Source organism: Hevea brasiliensis, unplaced genomic scaffold, assembly GCF_030052815.1.
Source record: "Hevea brasiliensis isolate MT/VB/25A 57/8 unplaced genomic scaffold, ASM3005281v1 Scaf32, whole genome shotgun sequence".
Lineage (NCBI taxonomy): Eukaryota > Viridiplantae > Streptophyta > Magnoliopsida > Malpighiales > Euphorbiaceae > Hevea > Hevea brasiliensis.
In genome coordinates this window covers 12,163-29,084 of record NW_026614829.1, presented here as the reverse complement: position 1 = coordinate 29,084, position 16,922 = coordinate 12,163, and the positions used below count along the sequence as shown (strand labels likewise).

Sequence of the window (16,922 nt, the reverse complement as noted above, 5' to 3'; positions counted from 1 at the left end):
ATTAAAAGATATTAAAAATAAAATCTAAAAATTAAAATTAAGACAAAAATTAAAGATGTAAAATGAAATTTGGAATTAAAATTGGTATTTGAGGAATTAAAACTAGATCAATCAATTAACTAAAATTAATTAAACTAGATTACCCAAAAATTAATTTGAAATATCTATTTATGAAATTGAGAGAAATTAAATCTAAATTCAATAAAAATAAAAATAAAGTGATTATAGAAATTGGATTTAAATTGGATTTAAATTTAAATTGCTATTTATGAGGTTTGGAGGATTTATATCTAATTTCAATGAAAAATAAATTGATTCTAGAGATTGGATTTTCAATATTGTTTGCATGTGATTTTTCCCTACTTTATCCAAACACATGAGAATTGCAATTTTGAGGGAAATCAATTCTTAAATTTTTGAAACCTTTTCAAGCATCTCAAAATTGGTTTTCATTAAATCAAACCCTGCTTTCACGGTATTTCAAATCTAACAAAACCCAATTAATGCTCTAATTGATTTTTGGAAAGTTCCCCTTAATCTTCTTAGCTTATTTCTAACACCAAGAAAATAAAGTTTATTGCAAGATTATCCATCCCCAATATTCACTTTTCAGTCCATCTATTAAGGATTAAAACTTAACTTAATGAGGGCTCATTCATCAAGCAAGGAAATAAGCACACAAGCAATAAATCAAAATATAACAATCTTCATTTAAATGGCTAAATCAGTTCAAAACCACAAAACAAATCAATATTTACAAACCCATCTCTAGAATCTCAATCAACTACTCACAAATCATTGTTTAAAGACAAACCCAATATGAAGAAATGAAGAAATATTGGAAATGTAAGCTAAAGGGTAGAAAAACTCAAGAAATTTGCAGCAGGATCTCTCGCAGAAAAGTGCAGAAACTTGATCCTTGTCAGCTGGAAGAAGATGCAGAAGATGCTCCTCCCTTTCCCTCTTTCTATCTTTCTAAAAATGCCTCCCTTGCTCTCTTTCTATCTTTCTAAAAATGCCTCCCTTGCTCTCTATGCTCTCTATATCCCAAGAAAGTGATAAAATGGGTCTTTATATAGGCTAAGGGATTGTTCTAGAATGGGTAAAAGGGGAAGGATCTAGAAAAAGTGAGGTAAAAAGGTCGAGTAACTGAATGCCACGCCAAAAATTTTCCAAGAAAACGACATAAGCCGAGTCAGTTGTGTCGCTCTCGGCCATTTTTTTTTCTCAACTTCAAAATTTTTTTTTTTTTTTTTTTTTTTTTTTTTTTTGAAATTATTTTTTAATAAACCTCCAAATGGGTACGCTGATCAAAAAACAAAAAATTTATCCAGAATTAACAAACAAAACAAATAAATTCCAAAAATTAAACTAAGAAATGTGAAAATTGTAAAATTGACTAAATATATACTAATATCTAAAATAATAGCTATGAATAAGGGTAAATTATGTGCAAAAATTACTCCTAAATGATGATATAAAATGCATGCATCAAATTCCCCCATACTCAAACTCTTGCTTGTCCTCAAGCAAAATTTCATTAAAACTCATTTGGAAGGGAATAGAATCAGTCTTTGAAAACACAAAATTCACTAATCCAAACCACCAACTTACCTCTAGCCACCAACATTCCAAATTCCCACCAAAGAAAAGCACAAAGAATGAAGCAAGCACTCTCAACTATTACAGAATAGCTAAGAATTAACCAATCAACCCAAGCAACAAATACCAACCAACTACAAGAGTCAATTGTGCCAAAACAAACCTAAATGAAATAGATAGCCAATGTGTCTCAAATAGATGGTGAGTAATGTATGGAAGATTATATTGCCAAACCCATATGCAAGCATAAAAGATCTAACTCTACTAATGTAACAAGCATTTTTCAAAGAATCATTAGGTCTTTTTAAGGGTTGTAATGGGGTCTAATAGGGTAAAATTGTGGTTAACAAAGAAAGGGAATAAGGTAAACAAAATATGAGAATAATATTAATCATGAAACTCAAAGTGCATCCAATATTTTTTTTTTTTTTTTTTTTTTTTTATATATCAAGAGGAAAGAAATTCACAATGAATCTCAAGTGCTATCACAATGATTATACAAAGGGACTATTTTTTTATGCTTATTTTATTTTATTTTATTTTGATTTTGTATGTGTCCCTATTTCATGTCACACCCAAAATTACCTTTGGGATATTTTGGTGACCTTTTCAACTTTTGACAATTACTCTAGCACTTTTCAAGATGTTTCAATCCTCCGAGATTTTTTTTTTTTTTATTTTATTATTATTATTATTATTATTATTATTTTTTATATCATTATCATTTTTTTATGCACTTAATTGCTAAAATACTATTCTCATAGATAGGTGGTAGTGTTTAGGTTTAATGGCTAGGTAAATGATTTGGGTTCCAAAGAAATTAGGAGATTAAGGTTCAAGGGGGTTTGCAAGGGTTAAAATGAAATTGAGGTAGGTTAAGGCTAAATGTGAGGTTTAAAATATGAAGGAATGCCTAAATCATATTCTTATCAAATGCAAGTTAAAAATTTCGCTTTGAAAGATCTAAGATGCTTGTTCTAGGAATGGTGAGACGACAATGACCATTTTCTTCCTTAAAGGCTTATCCAGACACTCAAAACTCAAAATAACTAACTAGCACTGCATACCTAAATTGATATATTAATTTTCAGCTATTAAGTAAGAGAAAGAATAATGCTTAAGACTTTGTACCCAGCTGGAACTTTCATTCCACTAACCATCTAAAGGCAAGCTGGATTGCTTGAATAAGTGGCTTATGGAATTCAAAGACTGGTTTAAAAATTCAAAAATTTTAAATGAGTGAATGATATGCATGAGTGTAAATGTATAGTCAACCTAATTGCAACTAAGTATGTAACTAAGTATATGAGGCTATAAGCAAGTGTATCTCCGTTGTAATGAATGTGTCACTATAGTCAAATGAAATAGGAAAAAAAATTTTTGCAAATAATTTACCCTCTCCCCCATAATCATAATGAACATTGTCCTCAATATTACAAGAGTGCAAGGAATGGGATAATGTGCATAAAATTGTTAGATCATATGTGCATAAAGAATTATTACCTGTTGCATAAGCGATAGCACAACTTGTGTTGACAAAGGACACAAGTCGAGATGAGAATTGTTACCTCATTGAAGTGCAGCCAATTTAATTAGATAAAATTTGGATACCGCACTCATTGCAAAAGAAACAAAGCAATGGAATCCATTAATTAAATCGATTAATCTCAAAAATTTTGAATAGGGAAGTTAAGCTCAAAAATATAGCCATCAAGTGTAAATCCGAAGTAGCACATAAAAGCAAGTGAGCAATGTACTAAAAATATAAAAGAAGAATGTATTTTATGAGGAACTAAAAAAAACTGAATAAGTAAATGGTTCAAGTAAAATAAAAACAACACAAGCAAAATAAGTTCAAAATATGAAGTAATTAAGCAATGAAATTAAAGACATGAAATGTTTTTTTTTTTTTTTTTTTTTTTTTTTTTTTTTTTTTATGATGATTTGGTTGAAATGCATTTTATCCCATAAGCACAAGGAAATTATAACAATTTTAAACTCAATAAGGAGTATATAAAAAAACTTAAAACAAATGAAAGAAAAATTGGGAGTTATGCACAAAAATGCTAAGTTTAGGTCTTTAGCTTGACCATACTTACTCAAAATTTCATGGAGAATGAGAAAGATAGCAAGTTGCTATTTTCTCAATTGGCTCACCAGCTAAATAATGCCTCAACCTTTGTCCATTTACCTTGAAATTACCAGATTTTTCACCAAAAATTTCCACAAAGACCATGAGGTAAAACTTTCACAATTTTGAATGGACCTGACCACCTTGATTTTAATTTTCCTGGAAAAAATTTTAACCTTGAATTGAATAAGAGAACCAAATCTCCTTCTTTTAAGTCCTTTTTCTTGATATGCTTATCATGCCATTTTTTAGTTCTTTCTTTATAGATCCTAGCATTTTCATAAGCATCAAGTCTCAATTCTTCTAATTCATCAAGTTGCAAAAGTCTTTTATGTCCAAAGAGCTTGCAAATCAAAATTGATTGCTCTAATGGCCCAATAAGCTTTGTGTTCTAATTCTACTGCAAATGGCATGATTTCCCAAAACTAACCTATAAGGTGTAGTTCCTATGAGTGTTTTAAATGCTGTTCTATATGCCCAAAGAGTGTCATCTAATTTAAGGGACCAATCTTTTCTGGACTTATTGACAGTTTTCTCCAAGATTTGCTTGATTTCTCTATTTGTGATTTCTACTTGGCCATTTGTTTGAGGGTGATATGGTGTGGCAATCCTATGCTTTACCCCATATTTTCTCATCAACTTTTCAAATTGGTGGTTGCAAAAATGGCTACCACCATCACCGATTATGGCACGTGGGGCACCAAACTGGTCAAAACAAATTTTTTCGTAAATTTTACCACAACTTTTGCATCATTGGTAGGTGTAGCTATAGCTTCTACCCATTTAGATACATAGTCCACCCCTACTAAGATATATTTATTCCCATATGAAGATGGAAATGGCCCCATGAAATCAATTCCCACACATCAAATAATTCAACTTCTAATATGGACTGCTAGGGCATCTCATCTCTCTTGGAAATGTTGCCTACCCTTTGGCACCTATCACACTTGCTTACAAAGTCTCTCACATGTTTAAACATTTTAGGCCAATAGAAACCTGATGTCAAGACTTTTTCAACAGTTTTTGAGACACTAAAATGACCACCATATTCAGAGGAATGACAATGGTAAATAACATCATGCATTTCTTCCTCCGTATACATCTTCTAATTATTCCATCATTAAATCTCCTAATCAAAAGAGGTTCTTCCCAAGAATAAAATTTAACATCATGCAATAATCTTTTCTTTTGCTGCTAAGATAAATCAGGTGGCAAGACACCACAAGACAAGAAATTCACAAAATCAGCAAACAATGGACGTGCAGATTTCAACACATACAATCGCCATTCATGAAAAATTCATCAATTGGCACAATTTCATCATCTTTATTTTCGCTTTTATCCTAGAAAGGTGATCACCACCACATTCTCAACACCCTTTTTATCTCTTATTTCCAAATCAAATTCTTGAAGTAATAAAATCCATCTAATCAACCTAGATTTAGCTTCTTTCTTGCTCATTAAGTACTTTATTGCTGCATGATCAGTGAAAACAATTACCTTTGAGTTGACCAAATAAGAACGAAATTTATTGAGTGCAAATACTACCGCAAGGAACTCCTTTTCAGTTGTGGCGTAATTGACTTGAGCTTCATCAAGGGTTCGGCTTGCATAGTAAATGGCATAAGGTTTTCTATCTTTTCACGCCAAGGATACTCCAACAAAGAAACTCACTTGCATCACACATAATTTCGAATGGCAAAGTCCAACTGGGGTTGCATGATAGGAGTCGTTGTTAATGCCGCCTTTAACTCCGCAAAAGCAACCATACAATCTTGATTAAAATCAAATTTAACATCATGATTCAAAAGATTTGTTAAGGGTTTAGCAAGTTTAGAAAAATCCTGAATAAATCGCCGGTAAAACCCAGCATGTCCAAGGAAACTCCGCACTCCTTTGACAGTGGTTGGAGGGGGCATTTTTTCAATAATTTCTATTTTGGCTCTATCCACTTCAATTCCCCTTTTTGAGATTAAATGCCCTAAAACGATTCCCTCTTGGACCATAAAGTGGCATTTCTCCCAATTCAACACCAAATCATTATCAGCACATCTCTGCAAGATTTTAGACAAATTAGTCAAGCATGAATCAAAATTAGTTCCATATACTGAAAAGTCATCCATGAAGACCTCCATAATTTCTTCAATAAAATCAGAAAAAATAGCCATCATGCACCTTTGAAATGTGCCAGGCGCATTACACAATCCGAATGGCATCCTTCGATATGCAAAGGTGCCATAGGGACATGTAAAGGTAGTTTTTTCTTGGTCATCAGGATGTATTGGAATTTGAAAGAAACCAGAATATCCATCTAAGTAACAAAAGAATGAATGCTTGGCTAATCTCTCTAACATTTGATCCATAAAAGGAAGAGGAAAATGGTCTTTTCTTGTGGCATTGTTCAACTTCCTATAGTCTATGCACATTCTCCAACCTGTAACAGTTCTAGTGGGTATCAATTCATTATTTTCATTTTTAACAATCACACCCCACCTTTCTTTGGTACAACATGCACAGACTAACCCACTCACCGTCGTAAATAGGTAAATAATTCCAAAGACTAGTAATTTTAGGATTTCCTTTTCACAACATCCTTCATTGTAGGATTCAATCTTCTTTGATGTTCAATGGAAGGTTTACTATTTGGCTCAAGGAAAATCCTATGCATACAAACCGTTGGACTAATTCCTTTATATCATCAATTGCAAAACCCAAAACTCTACTAAATTCTCTCAATACTCACAACAATTTGTCATTCTCAATCTTAGTCAAACATGCATACATTATAACAGGATATGTTTCATAGGGTCCAAGAAAAGCATACCTGAGGTTGGAAGGAAGAGGTTTAAGATCTACCTTTGGGGCATCCTCTACCTTTAATGATGGTGGTTTGATCTCCAAATTTTGCACTCCTTCAAGTTGAAAAATTGTGGCTTCAGGATGTGGTGGAGAGCTTTCCAAGTATTGCGCAAAAATAGCCATGTTATCATCATCAATGCTCCCACCATGGACTAAGCAATTTTCAAGTGGGTCTTGTGGATAGCTTTTTCTAAAATGCTCTTGAACAATCTCATCAATAATGTCTACCCGCAAACAAGACTCAACTTCTTCATGTTTTCTTTTCATGGCTGGATTGATGTTGAATATCATTTGATCATCTCCCACTCTAAGTGTCAATTGCTCACCCTTTACATCAATTAATGCACCAGCTGTTGCCAAAAAGGGTCTTCCCAATAAGATAGGAACTTTTGTGTCTTCTTCCATATCCAAAATGACAAAGTCCACCGGAATGTAAAATTTTCCAACCTTGATAGGCACATTTTCAAGAATGCCTTCCGGATACTTAATTGAACGGTCAGCCAATGAGAGATACATGTTTGTGGGCTTCAACTCTCCCATATTCAATTTTTCATATATTGAAAGAGGCATTAGGCTGACACTAGCTCCAAGGTCACATAAGGCATTTGCCACACAGTTATCACCAATATGACAAGGAATGGAAAACACACCCGGATCTTTGAGTTTGGGAGGTAACTTCTTCTGGATTATAGCACTGCATTGCTCTCCCAAATTGATGGTGTCATAATCTTCTAGCCTTCTCTTGTTGGAAAGAATCTCCTTCAAAAACTTGGCATAACTCGGCATTTGGGATAGTGCCTCAGTGAATGGCACATTGATATACAATTTTTTTAGCACTTCAAGGAACTTGCCAAATTGCTTGTCTAGTTTGTGCTTGATGAATCTTTGAGGGTAGGGAAGGGTGGGTTTGTAAGGTTCAGGCGGGATGTATGGTTTCTCTCCCTCATCTTGCTCACTTTTGCTTTCTTCTTCTTTTTCATTTTTCTTGCTCTCAACTGAATTTTCTTCTTTTGTGCTTTCTTTTTCTTCTCTCTTGTTTTCACTCTCTTGACCTACTTTCTTACCACTTCTCAAGGTCACCAACTTACATTGTTCATGAGGGTTTTGTGGTTGGCTAGGTAGTTTCCCATAGGAATTGCTTCCTGATGAGCTTGCTTGTTGCGCCAATTGAGTCTCCAACATGCGGTTGTGGACTTGTAATTGATCCATGGTTTGTCTCATGTGTTGCATTTCTTCCTCCAATTTGCTATTCATCTTGCTTTGTTCAGCAAAAAATTTCTCCATCATGTTCTCCAAGGATGGCTTCGGTTCATGGGATGGAAGGGATTGTTGTGCTCTTGCTTGATATCCAGGTGGTGGCTGCCTTGTGGGCTGAAATTGAGGCTGAAATTGAGGCTTGTTCTCACGCATAAACCGCTGGTTATGAGCATAATTTGAGCTTTGGCCTTGTTGAGCAAAAAGTTGCTTGTGGTCTCCATGTTGAGTTGTTCATATTAGAATAAGAATTTCCCATAGGTTTTTGTTGATAACCTCCTGCATAAGCAGCTTGCTCTTGCAAATAATCATCACCATAAGAAGAATAATTAACTCCACAACTTTGAGTTCCATTTGTGAAGGCAACTTGTTGCATAGTTGTAGGAGTTGAGGTTGTTGCCTTTGTGCAAAAATCACTAAGAAGCTGAGTCAACTGATCAAATTTTGCATTCATGTAGTTAACTGAGTCAAGTTCATAGATCCCAGCTTTCTTTGGCTCAAGTGCTCTAGGATTTCCCCATAAATGGGTATTATGAGCAATCTTCTCTAATAGATCATAGCATTCTTCACTTGTCATTCTCATGAAATCTCCTCCGCTTGTGAATCAATTGTGTTTCTTATGGTCGGAGTAACTCGTGTAGAAATTCAACAATCATCCATTTGGGTATTTCATGATGAGGACATTGCCTTTCAAGCTCCTTAAATCTCATCCAAGATTCATACAAAGTTTCATCATCTCTTGGTTTAAAAGCTACCATCAAATTCTCAATGAGTAGTTTTCCTGTGGGAAAAATTGAGATAGAAAAGCTTGAGATACCGCTCCCAAGTAGCTATAATAGCTTGTGGGAGTGAGTCATACCACTCCAATGTCAATCCCAAGAGAAAATGGAAATAATGTGAGCGAATAACTTCATCTAAACTCCAGGTTGTCTTTGTGTACCACATATCATCAAAAATTTCTTCAAATGAGAATGAGGATTTTCAAGTGGGCTACCTCCAAATTGTGAATTTCAACCATTTGAATAAGACCGCTTTTTAATTCAAATTGATTAGCTCCAATAATAGGTCTGTTATCTCTCACATCAAGACATCTAGGAAAAGCATAGTCTAACATGGATCTTCTTTGAGGATCATTTTGATTAACCACAAAGATTTTGCCCGCTTTGCTCATTTGCTCCATTGTTTCCACCAATAGCTCTATTTTGATTCTCCATATTTTCTATTGTCTCCTCTTGCTCAAATATTTGTTGTTCTTCTTTTTCTGCTTCTTTTCTTCTCTTGTACTCCTTTTTGTTGGCTCGACAGAATTTTTCAATTTCTGGGTTGAACAACAATTCAGTATCACTTGTGCTTTTCGATCGTCTCATAAACAAGAAAAGTACCTGAAAAACACAAGGAACAATAGTGAAAATAAAAGAAAATAAAAATTCTAATTAGCTTAAAACAATTAAAATCCAACTTAAAAACAAACAATTCTAAGAACGGCGCCAAAAACTTGATACGGTGTCCGCAAGTGCACGGGTCAGTAGTATAGTTTTAAAAATTGATATCGATCCCACAGGGAATTGTGCTTAAATTGGAAATAAAAGTATAAGCAAATTAGAATGACAAAAATTAAAAGATATTAAAAATAAAATCTAAAAATTAAAATTAAGACAAAAATTAAAGATGTAAAATGAAATTTGGAATTAAAATTGGTATTTGAGGAATTAAAACTAGATCAATCAATTAACTAAAATTAATTAAACTAGATTACCCAAAAATTAATTTGAAATATCTATTTATGAAATTGAGAGAAATTAAATCTAAATTCAATAAAAATAAAAATAAAGTGATTATAGAAATTGGATTTAAATTGGATTTAAATTTAAATTGCTATTTATGAGGTTTGGAGGATTTATATCTAATTTCAATGAAAAATAAATTGATTCTAGAGATTGATTTTCAATATTGTTTGCATGTGGTTTTTCCCTAATTTAGCCAAACACATGAGAATTGCAATTTTGAGGGAAATCAATTCTTAAATTTTTGAAACCTTTTTCAAGCATCTCAAAATTGGTTTTCATTAAATCAAACCTGTTTCACGGTATTTCAAATCTAACAAAACCCAATTAATGCTCTAATTGATTTTTGAAAGTTCCCCTTAATCTTCTTAGCTTATTTCTAACACCAAGAAAATAAAGTTTATTGCAAGATTATCCATCCCCAATATTCACTTTTCAGTCAATCTATTAAGGATTAAAACTTAACTTAATGAGGGCTCATTCATCAAGCAAGGAAATAAGCACACAAGCAATAAATCAAAATATAACAATCTTCATTTAAATGGCTAAATCAGTTCAAAACCACAAAACAAATCAATATTTACAAACCCATCTCTAGAATCTCAATCAACTACTCACAAATCATTGTTTAAAGACAAACCCAAATGAAGAAATGAAGAAATAATGGAAATGTAAGCTAAAAGGGGTAGAAAAACCCAGCAAATTTGCAGCAGGATCTCTCGCAGAAAAGTGCGTAAACTTGATCCTTGCTGCTGGAAGAAGATGCAGAAGATGCTCCTCCCTTTCCCTCTTTCTATCTTTCTAAAAATGCCTCCCTTGCTCTCTTTCTATCTTTCTAAAAATGCCTCCCTTGCTCTCTATGCTCTCTATATCCCAAGAAAGTGATAAAATGGGTCTTTATATAGGCTAAGGGATTGTTCTAGAATGGGTAAAAGGGGGAAGGATCTAGAAAAAGTGAGGTAAAAAGGCTGGAGTAACGGAAATGCCACGTCAAAAAATTTTCCAGTAAAAACGACATAAGCCTAGTCAGTTGTGTCGCGGGTTGTGTCGCTCTCGGCCATTTTTTTTCTCAACTTCAAAATTTTTTTTTTTTTTTGCAATTCGATTTTAATCTCCTCCAAATGGCTACTCTGATCAAAATACATCAAATTTCTCCAGATTTAACCTACAAAACAAATAAATTCCAAAAATTAAACTAAGAAATGTGAAAATTGTAAAATTGACTAAATATATACTAATATCTAAAATAATAGCTATGAATAAGGGTAAATTATGTGCAAAAATTACTCCTAAATGATGATATAAAATGCATGCATCATCTTTGCTCAAGATTTTCTTTTTATTTTCATGGTATTTATAATTGGCTAAACATGCTTTTCATGTTTAATAAAGAGAAGAAGAGGGATTAGTGCACTAACCATACTTGAGCTTCTCTAACTTCAAATTTCTTGCTTTCAATGGGTGTCTATAGCTTCTTTAGGGTGTGGGGAGTATTTTTTGTGAAGTGGGCTATGGGTTTTAGTGTGTCGAAGCTTGGGAAATCTAGCTTGGAAGCTTGACAACAATGGAGGAAATGAGGGAAAGAGAGAGAGGAGAAATGGAGGAAGAAGATGGAAGTGGGTGGGAGTTTGTCCTCTAGTGCCTATTTATAATTTTTTTTTGAATTTTCCTAAGCTTTTTTTTTCTTTTCTTTTCCTTTCTTTTCTTTTCTTTTCTTTTCTCTTCTCATTTTCCTAATCTATTTCATAAATTTTAATTAATGCTAATTATTTTATTCTCTATTTTTTTTATTTTGACATTTAGGTCAAAATTCACCTTTGGGGGTGAAATGACCAAAATGCCCTTACTAGTGCATATTGGGTTATTTTTATTATTTTTGTATCAATTTATAAATTCTCTGAACTTTAATTTATTTTTTTCTCTACATTTTTCCTATATTTTCTTAACATTTATTTCTTTAATTTATTCCTCCTCACTATAGTTTAGGTGTAGTTCTAGATATTTTAACTGTCCGAACAGACATTAGTCGTCAGAACAGTAAAATGTACGGACTACCTTTGGTGAGGGCGTTACACTCTAACTTGAGTGTCAGAGGGTCCTCACCAAATTCATATCTGGTGGACCTCTGACCCACCGGATTTATATCCGATGGACCTCTAACTCATTTATTTTCTATTTTGCAGGTCTATACTCACAAAAAATTTTCATGAACTGCAACAATAAGATTTTTATGTACTATTTCTTCAGGTTTAGGTTCATCTCCAGAGATTACACCCCATAAGCATTGTACTATAAGGTAGTTTTTCAAGCGCTCCTTCGCTATCAAAATTACTACTCCTTCTAGCTATCAAAATTATCTTTTGTTCGTTTCTCGTTGACAATACCATCAGATGCACTTGTGTTGTTATTTTCCATGCCCACCTTGAGATTAAAACAAGAGGTTGAACAAAGTTACATCAGATAAGAATTGAATCAATATCAAAGAAAGTATACATCTAAAGAAAATATACCCAATAATACAATCTAAAACAAAAATTCACTCACTTGGAGTCGTTAGGCTTCAAGTGCTAAACAGCTAATTGCCTTTGGATAGTATGCCCTAACCACCAAGCACAATTAGTTCATTTTATATACATATTTAGCTCTAATTAACGGTCCATTGATTGGATTGTGAAGAATTTTTCGATTGCTCACTTTTAATTTTTCATTATTCTTTCTATATTTTATTACTTTTTTAAAGGTTATTTAAAGTAATAGGTTCTTTTTTTCATATATGTGTAGATTATCTTTTAATTAAGTATCTAATGAGTCACACCTAATTTAACTTGATCCAATAACTAAATATATATCACTCAACGAGCAAGTATCAAGTTTGAGTCTCCGCTTCTCCAATCCTCTTATAAGAAAAGAAGTATCTAATGAGCTTTGCCAATATAATAAGTTCTTTATTTTCTGTCTTATTCTATTTTGAGAAGAAGATCCAAAGGTTAAAAGAAGAAGGAAGATCCAAATTAATTTTGATGAAAATTAAAACATTAAAAAAATTAATTGAGTCTTTTAATTCAATTTATTTAATTGAGGCTTGTAAAAGGGCAAAAGAACAATTTAATTGACATAGCATTCAACCATTAATTTTAAGTCTAAAATTTGGACTATTGAATTTAGGGCTTTAATAAGTAACAACAGCTAAAACTTAATTCCAAACTAGTTAGAATGGTTGGGCTTCAAAAGGTGAAAAAGACAATTATATTGACACAATATGAAGCGTTGATATTAAGTCCAAAATTTAGACCACTAAATTGAAAGCTTTTAGAAAGAAAAAGGATAAATTTATTCTAAGACATTTTGAATCGTTTAAAAGCTTTTAAAAAGAAAAAAGGATAAATTTTTTTATTCTTCACAATCTGAATCATTGAATTTAATTCTTTATTTTAGACTATTGAATTTAGAGCTTTTAGGCTATAAATACACCTTAAAAATCCTTGATAAATATTACTTAAAAATATTAATAATTTTTAATCCACTAACAATTAAGGCAATTTCAGTCATTTTATTTTTTTTATTATATTTTAATTTCACTAAATTAACATTAATTAACACTTAATCAGCTTAATTGAGGATTACAAAAGTGTTACATGATTGGTTATCTCAATAATAGGCAACATGATGGTATGCATTAATTGCATAATCCTCAATAGTCAACTATCAAAATCAAATATAGTGAAAGATCTAACCACCTAATCAAAATCCAGTGGTGGACATTCATGGGAAATTAAAGAGAATTTGTTTAAGGAATTTTTCATTAATTTCTGATAAAGAGGAGAGTGATTCTTTTTTCCATAACACATTGGATGAAAGATGCAAAATAAATGAGAAATTACAGATATGGAAGAACTAGTTACTGAAATTCAGAGTAGTGAACTACATCCGTTGGAAATCTGAAAACTGCCCTGTCAGGAGCATACTGCAAGTAAACCAGTTCATTCTACAACACATATTGGTCTTCTTGTTTAAAATTTGTGGAATTTATTATATGAGATTTTGAGAAAAATACATATCCAAAGGACATTCTATAAACTTAAGACACAGATAAGAAAGTAGACACTTGATAACCAATGAGACGTACATATATAGAACAATCGAAAGAGTGCAAATCCAATACTTACAATCAACTTATAATTAAGATTCATTTGGCTTGTCAAAGAACGAACTTTTGTGTGTGTGAATGACCATTCGAATCAGGACAGGAAATTGGTAGACTACGAAGAAAAAAATAGGGATTATGGAAAGAACAGTGATAGGAATAGCAATCCAAGAAAGTCGTTTCTGGAGAAGAATAAAAATGGTGGAACCAAAGGCTATCATCATGGTAACCACAGAGAAGAAAAGAGTGAAAAGACCAAGAATCAATTTGTTAGGCAAGGACTTGAGGAAATCATCTTCTGCAAAACGTGCTGTGAGAATTCCAAGGAATATTAGCACAGAAGTACTGGAAGAGAAGAGTGATAATGCATTTGAAACTATAAATACCAAGAATGCATCATAGCCTAAGAAAATGGGAAACCCTGTTTGGTCATTGCCTCCTGGAACTGTAAATGCTGTTGTAAACATGACAGTGGCAATGAGAGCAGCCACAACCATACATGATGCTGTGTTGTTCTTCATCCATCTCTCACCTTCTTTTACCAATTCTTTATGTTCCTTGGTGAATAAAGCACTGGGTGTGAGGAAATTTTCATTTAGTCTTTCTCCAAATTTTGGTGGTAACATGCTCTCTATTCCCTAAAATAATCAAGTAAAGTTTAGTTTTTTATCATTCCAAAGTTTTTTTTTTTTTTTTTTTCTTAAGAACTGCCAGCATCAACATAGATAGACTTGTTCACGGCTCAGATAACCACCCTTTCAGGCCAAGCATAACTTGGATCCAATAAAGCCTTTTGAACAGGTCTATTTGTGAATGCTACGACTGATACATCTAGATGCTAAGGATTGATGTGGAGTTCATTTAAAACCAAGTAGAACTCATATCAATCAATGGCACAAGTGCATCTCTGGCGACTGATACTAGCATTTTTCTTCTTTTTTTTTTTTCTAAGTATAAAAATGATTACCTTAAACCATTGTAATTCCCATTGCATTTGCAGAGCTGCACCTGGGACTTGATCAAGTTGAAAGGAAGGAGACAACTTGGCAGCCAAATGTAAATAATTGTTGTTAAACACATCGAGCATAATCAAAATACGTCTCCTTGAACCAAATCTATAGATTAGGTTGAAGATTTTTTCTTGACGAAGTGTGATTGCATGTGCGAATAGTGTTCTTCCTTTTTTATCACCTCTCCATATAATTACTGGATTGCATGTGATCAACTCGTTAATAAACTCAAATGAACCACGCTTGATTGCATCATAGATTACTTGATTCAACCCAATATTCTTGAGTTGTTCCTCGCTTAGCGTTGCAATCTCCTTGAAAATGACTTTGAGGAGTTGCAAGACTTGAGCATGTCTCAACTTTAAAACTTTGATGCTTTTAGGTACTGAAATGATTGAATACTATAAATCAATACAAAATAAGTTTGAGAGATTGAGATGTAAATCCTTGCCTATGCCAGCATTCATTCATCCAATTTAAAATTGACACTACATATTTAAAATCATTATGAGTCCTATCCAAAAAAGTATTATGTATATAGAGAGAGAGATTTGCTTACCAAGAAATTGCGAGAATCTCCAAACAAGATGATTTAATGAACTGACCACTGTAACAATTAAAATATTGAATTTGTTCACTTAATTAACAAAATCAACAAAAAAAAAATGATTTGAGTATTTAGCATAATATACCTTGATTTCTTTTGATTTTCCCATGATTTGGTTCTAGTTTATGAGAACCTTGACCATTCTCCTCATCATTAGGCTCTTGAGAAGACAACATTTCACCAGGATGAACATTCGGCACACCTTGCAATCAATTAAATATATTCAAATTAAAATAGTTTAAATTTCCTCATTATTTCATCAAGTTTCTTTAATAAATATATGCATTCTAATGCCTAGACTTTGAGAGTACTTAGCTTAACTTATGAAAATCAGTTTATAAGGATGCTTATAAGTATTTAAAATTTTAAAAATTTACGTGTTTGGGTAAAGTATTTATAAGTAATTAACAAACAATTAATATATTTAGTAAAAAGTAGCCTATAAATATATTTATTATTTAAATAATTAAAAAAGATATTAAATGAGATTTGAGGTGAAATTCTAAAACTTGAATAAGATTAATATGGTAAAATATTTTGTCAAATTAATTTATAAGTATCAAAATGAAAATTTAATCTCCCTAATATATATATATATATATATATATATATATATATATATATATATATATATATATATATATATATATATATATATATATATTTTTTACTTATAAGCTCAGCTTAAAAGTCCAAAAAGATATTATGAATATTGATGCATGCATTTTATATCATCATTTAGGAGTAATTTTTGCACATAATTTACCCTTATTCATAGCTATTATTTTAGATATTAGTATATATTTAGTCAATTTTACAATTTTCACATTTCTTAGTTTAATTTTTGGAATTTATTTGTTTTGTAGGTTAAATCTGGAGAAATTTGATGTATTTTGATCAGAGTAGCCATTTGGAGGAGATTAAAATCGAATTGCAAAAAAATTTTGAAGTTGAGAAAAAAATGGCCGAGAGCGACACAACCCGCGACACAACTGACTCGGCTTATGTCGCTTTTTATCGAAAATTTTTGACGTGGCATTTCCGTTACTCCAGCTTTTTACCTCACTTTTTCTAGATCCTTCCCCCTTTTACCCATTCTAGAACAATCCCTTAGCCTATATAAAGACCCATTTTATCACTTTCTTGGGATATAGAGAGCATAGAGAGCAAGGGAGGCATTTTTAGAAAGATAGAAAGAGAGCAAGGGAGGCATTTTTAGAAAGATAGAAAGAGGGAAAGGGAGGAGCATCTTCAGATCTTCTTCCAAAGCAAAGCAGAAGGATCAAGTTTCTGCACTTTTCCGCAGAGATCCTGATGCAAATTTGCTGGGTTTTTCTACCCAATTTAGCTTACATTTCCATTATTTCTTCATTTCTTCATTTGGGTTTGTCTTTAAACAATGATTTGTGAGTAGTTGATTGAGATTCTAGAGATGGGTTTGTAAATATTGATTTGTTTTGTGGTTTTGAACTGATTTAGCCATTTAAATGAAGATTGTTATATTTTGATTTATTGCTTGTGTGCTTAT

The 16,922-nt window shown here is 32.3% G+C and overlaps 1 protein-coding gene and 1 long non-coding RNA gene across 2 annotated transcripts; both read right to left on the bottom strand.

Annotated features, from left to right (window-relative positions):
• Nucleotides 1-10,547: 10,547 nt before the first annotated feature.
• Nucleotides 10,548-10,951, bottom strand: LOC131177076 (uncharacterized). Its single transcript, XR_009146788.1, has 2 exons — nucleotides 10,921-10,951; nucleotides 10,548-10,798 (listed from the first exon to the last, which is right to left on the bottom strand). It is a non-coding gene; the product is annotated as an uncharacterized LOC131177076 (long non-coding RNA).
• Nucleotides 10,952-13,636: 2,685 nt separating this feature from the next.
• LOC110637983 (ankyrin repeat-containing protein ITN1) lies at nucleotides 13,637-15,570 on the bottom strand. The gene is made up of 4 exons (XM_058142061.1): nucleotides 15,480-15,570; nucleotides 14,745-15,172; nucleotides 14,532-14,615; nucleotides 13,637-14,415 (listed from the first exon to the last, which is right to left on the bottom strand). The coding sequence occupies exons 1-4, from the start codon at nucleotides 15,568-15,570 to the stop codon at nucleotides 13,813-13,815; spliced, it is 1,206 nt and encodes a 401-aa protein (XP_057998044.1). The 3' UTR covers nucleotides 13,637-13,812.
• Nucleotides 15,571-16,922: the final 1,352 nt, after the last annotated feature.

Excerpts from the sequence above, each read along its gene's own strand:
- LOC110637983 (XM_058142061.1), bottom strand. The coding sequence starts at position 15,570 with ATGTTGTCTTCTCAAGAGCCTAATGATGAGGAGAATGGTCAAGGTTCT. Across the intron at positions 15,173-15,479 it reads GAAAATCAAAAGAAATCAAG|TACCTAAAAGCATCAAAGTT; the intron begins GTATATTATGCT and ends CAATCATTTCAG. Across the intron at positions 14,616-14,744 it reads GGGAATTACAATGGTTTAAG|CATCTAGATGTATCAGTCGT; the intron begins GTAATCATTTTT and ends ATCAATCCTTAG.